General features: G+C 37.4%; 1 protein-coding gene across 3 annotated transcripts in view; it reads right to left on the bottom strand.

Moving 5' to 3' along the window:
- Window positions 1–10,281, bottom strand: part of LOC106881831 (mitogen-activated protein kinase kinase kinase 5) — a 147,057-nt gene that overhangs the window by 81,238 nt on the left and 55,538 nt on the right. For all 3 annotated transcript variants that reach the window (XM_052978404.1, XM_052978405.1, XM_052978406.1), the window contains one exon: window positions 483–542. In XM_052978404.1, the coding sequence (XP_052834364.1) occupies window positions 483–542 (60 nt within the window). The remainder of the gene's footprint in view (window positions 1–482; window positions 543–10,281) is intronic.

The raw sequence follows: 10,281 nt of genomic DNA, 5'->3' as shown, positions 1-10,281 counted from the left end.
GTATGTTGGCTGCTCAAGAGTGGGCAGCAACAAAAAACCTATTTGTATATGCTCCACAAGGGAAAACAAGGAACATAGTTTACAATGAGGTGTTATAATCACAACAGCAAGAAAGTATGTACATGATCACCTTCTTTTACGAAACTTCATTGACTTTCATATATTTATATTGATATACATATATATACGTGTGTTTGGGTGCGTGTGTGTATATACATCTCTATATATAAAGATGATGCGTAGTCTAGACGGCGTTTTTAGATTTCATTATTCTCTTTAACCTGGGCAACGCCGGGTATTTCTGCTAGTATATATATATATATATTACACACATAGCATGCACATGCACACACATATATGCAGTCACAAACTCAAAGGTGTGTATACAAACACATCTCTAGACAAACACGCATGTGTGTGTGTGTGTGTGTGTGTGTACCTATCCCTCAAACACAGTTTATTTATTTTGGTTTGTGACTTACCTCAGTCAATTTTGTATTGTGATTCTCTTGTTTCAAAGTTTCATACCATTTTTCTAGGATCTGAAAATAAAAACATTATACCATTAGGATACTATACCATTAAATGTGTCAAATATTTCCTTTAATAGTGTAAAAAGGAGACATCATCACCATTTAATTGATGTTCAACCTGTTACAAATACCAGAAGCCATATCACATTTACATCACTCACTGACTTCTTAAAAAAAGATAGTGGATAATGTAGCTTGAAGAAATATAAATATATATTGAAGCAAGCACGCACGCACACGCACGCACGCACACTCACACACACACACACACACACACACAGAGGATATACATTAGAGAGAAGAAATTACACAGATACAAACTGTTGGAGCAAGTCATGAAAATCACTGAAAGACTTGTAGCTATTTTCATTAGGATGAGAAGTAAATGAAATGTAGTTTGACTTTGCAATTAGGAGGGGAACTGTTGATGCTCTCTTCCTAGTGTGACACCTGTAGGAAGAGCACCTAGCCAAGAGTCAGCTACTACAAGAGTCACCTAGCGTTTGTAGACAAGGCTCTCTGCACTGTGATTTAGTGGTAGCTGAGGAGACTAGGACTAGATGAATGATTTGCAAGAGCCACATAAACCACATACAGAGATGCTACCAAAAAAGTGAAAGTGAGAAATGAGTTCAACAATGAATTTAGTTATCAGGTAGGGGTTCATCAGGTATCTGTCCCCAATCCCCTCCTGTTCATTATAGTCCTCCAAGCTATAACAAGAACTTAAGATCAGATACCCATGAATGGAATAAAACTTAGAAATGTAAGGCCACAAAGTTAACTTAGCAAAGCTTAGAGTACTAGTAAGTAGGTGAAAAGATAGGACCCCGTTACCATCAGGAAATTAATCATAAATATTATGCACAAAAATAGTAGGTAGAAATTTCACATTACATACTAAGTGTAAACTATGGACACACAAGAGATAAAATGGGATCATAAAAGACAAACTTCCTTTATGACATGTATAGAGACTGTAAACACCAGGAGCTCAGAAAGTTCCTTGAAAATAGTTGATATCTTCTACTACTTCAGTGATCTAATTAGCAGTGAAAGCAAAGTGTAGTAGCCTGAATAACAACAGATCAAAAAAAGTTCAGTGAACTGACAAGAAAAGGCCTCTTGTCAGAATAATGAGCAGATTCTGGGATGTGTGTGTATATGAAGTGGGATGCTGCATTGAAGCAAGATGGACTTTGCATGCAGAAGATTCACAAAGACTAGAAACAAAGTAAACATGCTTTGCTAGATGTACAATGTTAGTGTGCATGATCAGTATTAATGAGCTGAGGGGAAAAGTGAACATAAGAGGAATCAGTTGTAGTATGCAAAAGAGAAGACTGTGCTGTTATGGGTATGTCAGGCACATGGAGGCTGATAGCTGTAATAAAAAAAGTGCTGCACATTCAAAGTAAATGGAAGATCAAGAAAGACGTGAGACAAAGTGCTAAAAACTGAACAGAAGCTATTTACATTATTTACATTTGACAGACATTTGTCTTCATCTTGTTTGTTGTTAACACAACGTTTCGTCAGGTGTCTTGGGGAAATTTCGAACCTGGGTTCTCATTCCTAACGATGTTACTATTATTATATTATTATTATTATTACTATTATTAATCAGGTCGCTGCCGTGAATCGAACTCGGAATCTTGGGGTTAGTAGCCCACGCTCTTAACCACTACGCCATATGCCCGTGGGCAATTATGGAGTAAATTTTAAGGCTTATAAATCTATTATTTTTCTATCCTTCCTCAATACCGGTTCCCATATGCTATTCATATCTGCACTCAGTCTGCTTAGGAGGTTGTTGTGTCCTAGCATATGTGCTGCTGCTTTAGTTTTCGTATTTTCCAGTGTTGTTCCCTGTCTATTATTTTAACTTCATCCCACAGGGGGAGGTGGTCTCCATTTTGCCATACATGATCAGCTATACCCGATTTATCAATATCTCCTCGTGTCACAGCTTTGCGATGTTCTTCTACCCTTATTTTGAGGGGGCGACATGTTTCGCCTTTGTATAACCTACCACAGCTGCATGGGTAGGTTATACAAATAATAATGTAAATAATGTAAATAATCCCTCATCTCTTAAATATAGAAGTGTAGAAGCTATTTAGTCTTATACTGTAAAGCAGAAAGGATCATGTTAATAGACAATTTGCTGCATTGTACTTCATCCGCTTTGGTCCTCACCTGACATCTTGTTTGCTACCTGTGTCTGCTTGAAGCTATTTGCATGCAACAGTGACCACATACAGGCAAAGACATGGTGAAGGTAGCCAATGATTTTTAAATCTTTGGTGGTTTAGGATTTGTCTACCTACGCATGTTAAAACTGGACCCAGTAGACCATGAGGAAGAAACTACCAAATAGAGCACAAATAGGGCACAGTGAGACATGAAGGACACCGCAGAAGTCCACTGCATCCCAACTTATTTCTAGTCATCTTGACTTTGTCCTGCCACTGGAATTACTTAAAGAAAAGAGAGTAAGGCAGATGACATTGTGCAATCCTCCCTCACTTTCATCCATGTCACATGCAAGTCAAGAGATTATACCACCCAGACCCACCTTCACATCCTGTGGAAATGGACAAATGACAAAACATCAGGCATGGATGCACTGTAACCTGTAGTCACAAGCCTACACACAGGCAGCTGAGGGCATAGGGTTGTTCTTCACTTACTGAAGCAGGAATGGAGCTTGGCAGGTCTCTGGGTGTCTGAGCAGCTCTCTTTAGGATTGCTCTCATCACCTCCAGCATACTGCAGTAGGCAGGGATCCCAACCATATGGTTGAAACATCAAGATGAAAACATTGGTGACATCGCTTATCATTGGCACATGGAATGTGTGAACACTCATGGGCAGCTCCAAAGCTGAGAGATAGACAGCACTTGTTACAAGAGAACTTTGTGAGTACAGCATCACATTGTAATTCTGAGCAAGATTCTTTCTGGAATGACTGCAATGGTGATGAACATCATGAAATAGAAATGGGTTTTGAAATCAGATCTAATCTGATCAGTAAGCTAACCAGCCTCCCCAAAGGACTGAATGACTGACTGATGTCTCTGCCGCTCTCCTTAGAGTAAAGTACTATGCCACCATCATCAAAGTTTATGTTCCTACCATGACTAACCCTGAGGAGGTCAAAGACAAGTTTTATGAAGACCTTGGAAGTCCTCATAACAGCTGTGCCTCAGGAGGAAAAGCTCATCATTCTCAGCAACTTCAATGGCAGTGATGATACACACTACCAGACATGGGAGGGAGTCATTAGGAGAAATGGAGTTGGTAAGGGCTACAGCAGTAGTCATATACTGTTGAAGTGCAGTGCCTGACCTGCTGATCACCAACACAGTGTTTTACCAGTCCAACTGCAAAAGATGTCCTAGAAGCATCTACGTCAGTCAGGAGACAGGACAGGTGGGATGTTAGGGTGACAAAGGCCATGTGTGGTGCTGAAGTCTGGACAGATCACAGACTCATCCTTGCAAAACTTGACGTGCACATCCAGCCCATGTGGTGACCAAAAATTCATTTATTGACTTTCCATTGTTATTTGAATTATGATGAAAAATGTTTCTATAATAGTGTTTTAGGGATTTTGTAGGTCTATTCTTCCTCAACAACTTTTGTCCATTATTTTGAAATCTGAAAAATTTTATCTCTTTAGAGAGCCAAGTAGAAAAATGAGCATTTTCAACACCTGGTTCTCTTCACTTTCAATCAAGGTTCCAAAGCTGCTAAAATCACTTGAGACATTTGTGCTTTGTACAGAGAAGGCATTTTTACTGAAAGAACTACACAGAAATGGTTTTCATGTTTCAAAGAAGGGGACTCTTCATTTGAGCTGAGCTGTACAGTTCAATGAGGATTGATTGGATGATCTCATCCTCAAGGATCTGTACCAATCTACTTGCAAATTGGCCCAGCAGATGGGATTCTCTGATGATACTCTTGCCCATCACCTTCACTTGATGATTCAATGAAGCAATCCAGCTGAAATGATCAGCCTGGTGACACTGTGTGTTTCTTGAACACAACAATACTTATGATCTCCTCACTAATTTGACAAAAAATGTTGGCAAGTTCTACTGTACCCACTGCATTCTTCTGATATATCACCATCAGATTATCAACTTTTCTGGTTGTTCCCCAACAGTCTGTGAGGTGTTTTGTTCCACAATGATGTGGAGCTGAAAATGTGGCTCAATGAATTCTTCAAGTCAAGATCTAATGATTTCTACTATCAAGGCATTGGCAGACTAGTGGAACACAGGCAAATGGTCATGAATGACAAAGGAGACCATATTGACTGATTTGTTAAAATTGTTGATGAAAAGTAAGGATTGAAATAAAAAAGAAATGAATGAATTTATCTGACAATCCAATACTATAAAGTTGTTATACTCTGCCACTATTTCTAATTGACTCAAACACAATAGATATGATGTAAGTGTAATCTCCATAACAAAACCTGGTTACTATGGGAATACCTTAAGAGTAGGTTCCCCTTGAAATGACATTTAAAATAGTGCCCACTTTCATGAATACATGGAAATATATCTCAAGTCAAGTAAACAGGAATAGGAACACAAAATAGGGGTCATACAGGTAACATCACTGATATAAGTGGAACTGAAATGGATTTCTTAGAAAATACCAATGAATCCAGTACACTGCTGAACTTCACTGGGAATAAAGTAATTAAATACATCAGATTACCTTAATCCTTCTTCGTACAGATTAATTTCAGAACTTCCATTGAATTCCCCAAGAAACTACATACAAAGTAACATAGAGTACAAATGTGTGGTAGAGACCCAGAATGAAGGTAAATACTATATTGAAGCTATAAACCTTGAGAAGCAGCACCTCTCAATGCATAGACATTTCTTCTCAAACTCAAGTTCTCAACTTCCCCAAAAGAGTACATCTATAATTTGGAAGCTAGAACTGTGAACTATAATTTGAAATGGTTGGCCCTTCCTTGTCGAATCAGGATGGGAAGGCTTCTCTGAGGGCTGTATGACAGACAGAAGTTACAGATTCTTAAAGCCAACACTAGGAATTTACTAAATAAGCAAAAAGAACTGAGGATTTACTGCAAATACAAGAAGAAAAGGATGCTATGTTAATACAATATTAGTTATAACCATGAATATGATAAAGTATACTAGTTAGCTGCTGCTATATAGCTCAACACTATAGTATTAGGCATGAACTTATCTCAAGTTAACATACACTAATTGAAAACTACATTTTAGATATGAACCCCTGCTCCTTTTGCTGAATTTGTGCATAATCCTACTTCTGTAATCCTATCAACCACTTTTATATACCTAAGCTATGTTAATAATAAAGGCAATATGGAATATCTGGTACAATCACTATTTTTATCACACTTTATTACACCTAACCATTAATTCCTTAATATACTGACTGGTTTGGATATTGACTATTCCCCAGATATCCTTGCCAAGATCAATAATGCTAGGTTCATATAATTTTATACCCTCCTGCTTCCATACACAGTAGATATTTATACAACTATATATGTACTAGAACTTTGGCTAAGTTAATTTAAGACCCTGTGATTCAAGGTTTTGCTTCTACAGCTAGAATTTAATTTCTAATTTTATTACAGTTTCAGCTATAAGAATAAGGTCATCAGCATAGAAGAGTTCCCGTGGGTAACCAGCCCCAAATTCCTCAGTTAAAGGCCTGGAGGACTATAATAAATAGAAAGGGACTGATGACCAAATCCTAATGAATTCTTACCTGCACACTAAATTCACCACTGTACTCATTGTTAACTCTGATTTTGCTGACAACATCCCTGTAAATGATTTGAACAGTTCTCACTAGCTACACATATACTTCTAGCTTCTGTAGTGACACAGGTAAGGGAGTGAGGCATCCTGTCTTAAGCTTTCTTCAGGCTAACAAATGCTAAGTACAGTGGTTCATTTTTTACTAAATATTTCCCCTGGAAATGCCGAACTATAAAGGGAACATCAGGAGTACTTCTCCCCAGCACAGAACCAAATTGCATTCCATTTAAGTTAATTCTCATTTTAATTAATTAACCTTGACTCTTTCGGTGACTTTCATAACCTGGTTAAGTAATTTTATACCGCTATACTTACTTCTCTCTAAGGCATCTTTACCTTTGTAACAGTTGACTATGATGTTGCCACACCAATTGTTTGGTATGATACCTTCCTGTACAACCTGATTAAGTATATGGGTAACTAGACAATATCCTACTCCGCCAGATAATTTAAGCATTTCAGCAGTAATTCCTAAGGACTAAGGGCTTTCCCTGTCTTCATATTCTTAATTATTTTATCTTTAACATTGTCAACTACAAGAATGGTTGGAACCTCTGTCAGGTTCACATTAGAAAGATTTTCTTCTTCCCATTCATTCTCAACATTTAGTAGTTTTTCATAATAGCGCCTTCATGTCCCTTTCTTTTCAGAATCACAAAGTGCAAGCACGACATTATCCTGCAGCACACACTTCTCTCCCACAACATCTCAATTTTCTCTGATACATTGCCTTGCAATCTGGAATACCTCATGCCTTTGATCTTAATACTGGAAAATTTCTTCTTTTCTGCTTCTCCTCTTGCTAAATAAACTTATCTCCTCGTTTTTCTCCTAACTACCAGGTGAAATTCTTTGCTACCTTCATTCTACAAAACTTTCCAAGCCAGCCTCTTCACTTTCATGTCTCTGCTGACTTCCTTCTTCCACCACTATGTCACCCTTGGCCTAGCTGGAATTTTTCACCAGCCACAGATGTGGTGCGTATCCCTCAGGATGTAGTCTTGACAGAACTTCCAATTGTCCTGTATGTTATAGATTTCTATCTCCTCTCTTTTGTCAAACACTTTAATTAGCACATCTCCAAATCTCAGACTGTTTGAAAGATCCCTAAGCTTCCAGTCTTTTTCAGATTGATTTGGATCTCCAAGACTGAAGTGACTAACTACTAACCTATACTGGGTTGTACATTCTGCACCAGAAAAGAACTTTGTATTTATAAGCATCTGCCTATCTTGTTTTCTGGTGAGAATGTAGTTAGTCTGATTCATGTGCATATCAGATTCAAAGGTGGTCAAGTGGCTGGGAGGTTTCTGAAGTTAATGTTGCAGATCAACAAGTCAGTGGCTTTGTTACCTCCTCATTTCTGGAACCGAAACCAAAACCTTTATATACACACTGGAGTACTACCCAACATATCCATTGAAATCAACAGCCACAAAAATAAAGTATTTGTTGTTCATCATCAAGGTGATCGGAAGAAAGAACTCATAGAAACAGTCCTGTTCATCTGCCAGTTGAGCTTGTGGAACACATGTTAAGATAAATTTTACAGTAATATAATCTAACACTAATCTTAGCTTAACAATCCTATCACACACTCTGACAGGAAAACAGACAAGTAAATGGCCTTGTTGTATAAAAAGACAAGGTGTAGGTAGAAAGTTCATAGTGTACACAGTGTAAACTATAGCACACAAGAGATACAGTGGAATCATAGGAAGGTTAACAGAGAAAGTAGAATTTGTTTATGGCAGATGTGCAAGAGCAAGAAATAATAAGAGCAAATGGGAAATAAATGTTCTAAAATTCCCAGGAGGCTCCCTAAAAGTAGTGGATAGTTTCTGTTATCTAGGTGACTGAATAGCAGTGAAAGATGATGCTCTGAAAGAATAGTTACTAGAATAAGAACTGGCTGGAGAAAGTTAAGAGAACTGTTACCTCTGTTGGTAACAAAAGGCCTCTCTCTCAGGTTGAAAGACAGATTGTATGATGCCTGTCAATGAACAGCAATGCTATATGGTTGCAAAACTTGGGTTGTGAATGCAGAGGACATGCAAAGACTAGAAGAAATGAAACAAGTATGCTGTGATACATCTTTTTTATGATCTCTCTATTCTAGCCTAAACTATCCGAAGTTAGATATATTTCATAGTATTACATTTCCTTAAAAATATAGTACTACTGAACACAATTTTGACGATACCAAATTTTAAATGTTAGCACAATTAACTAGTTTATAAGCTGGTTCTGAAAGCATTTATATGTACTTTATTACTTAAACCAGGAGCTAGAGCTGCAAATGCTTATTTTTTTAAATCAGTTGTATATTTAGCAGTGCAGATCATAAAATTAGTTAACCATCTTATAGCGGCCAGTCTAAATAAAGACACTCTTAAAAAAGGGCTCCTACTTTGCGGGTCATCTATAAATAGACTCCTTTAAAATCAAGTGTACAAAGACACTATCAAACTAGACACCAGACTACATTTAAAAACGCTAATGAGAAAAGTGAAGCCATAAAAACGGTTATTTCTAGTTGCAAAAAATGCACTTCTGTTCAAATGCTTGGAACCAAAAATAAAGCCAACAAATGTAGTTACACAATTGCTCAATGTATATCTGAGAAAGGTAAACCTTTTACAGATGGAAAATTTATCAAAAACGCCTTTCTGAGAAGTACTAAAATTTTGTCCAGTGCTTTACGAAACGCTGAAACAATACTGTCTTGAATTCAAGAAATACCAGCTTCTGCAAGATCAATTGAGAGACGTATAACTGACATAGCTAAAAGCATAATAATAAAACAAAAGGTTGGATTACAAAAAGCTGCTGCATTCAGTGTCGCTATCGATCATACCTGGAAAGTTCACTGCAAACATTTTTCCACAGGAAAATTTGCCTCAGGATTTTTGGCTGTAGGAAAGTTTGCCACATAGCAAAGTTCACCACAAGACAATTTTGCCGCAAAACAAAAGATGAGCTGCACCCCCGTACTTATAGGTTTCAACCAATAAGAAGGGGTAAAATAATTTCTTAACTCATTTAAAATTTCATTATTCATTCAACAATATTTTTTTGTGTAGTCAACCTATTACAATGATCTATCAAGTGGGAACTGGTATAAGCAGTGTGAAATTAGTTGATGGTCTTAACTTTGTTTATAGGATAGTTAGAAAATATGGTGAAAAAAACATATTGGAAATGTGAAAATAGAGAATGTAAAGCAAGAGTGCATACCATGCTGGAAAATGATAATTTATCTAATGTAAAACATTCGGCGAGCATTTCCATCTTTCTCATGCTTCAAAACCAAAAGTTTACATTGCAAAAACGAAATTGAAATCACAAGCCACTAAGTCACAAACTTCTGCATGGTTGTTAATTGCAGAAATTTCATCTAGTTTAGATGATAATGCATTGTCACTGATGCCAACATCATCGCATTTGTCTCACAATGTTAGAGGTTGGAGGCAAAGTTTTTATTAAAATAAAACATGTGGTTGAATTGAATCTTGTTAGAAAATTGAATCTCCACTTCCTGTAATAACAAAGGTTGCAGGAGTAAGCTAGGAGGAACCCAGTAAGATGGAAAGAAAAGAGGACCAGGTGGAGGACGGAAGCAAAGAAGAATGGAAAACAGAAGGAAAAAGAGAAAAATGAGAGGGACACAAACAGTTGATGTGAACCTTTACCCCACCCCACCTCCACCCACCCTTTCCCTTTGGCTAGAGTGGATACTTCGGGGAGTGAGGGAATGCCCTCTCAGAGGAAATATTCGCTTATAACAAAAGAGGATTGTAACAGAGTGAAAGAGAAATTGATAGCGACGGATTACCTACATTAAGTCTCCAAGCTATATACTCAGTAACTAAGGACCTATTGTGTTAAAACGTTCCACAAAC

This window comes from Octopus bimaculoides, chromosome 2, assembly GCF_001194135.2.
Source record: "Octopus bimaculoides isolate UCB-OBI-ISO-001 chromosome 2, ASM119413v2, whole genome shotgun sequence".
Lineage (NCBI taxonomy): Eukaryota > Metazoa > Mollusca > Cephalopoda > Octopoda > Octopodidae > Octopus > Octopus bimaculoides.
The sequence above is the reverse complement of the archived record's forward strand: the minus strand, read 5'-3'. Positions and strand labels throughout refer to the sequence as shown.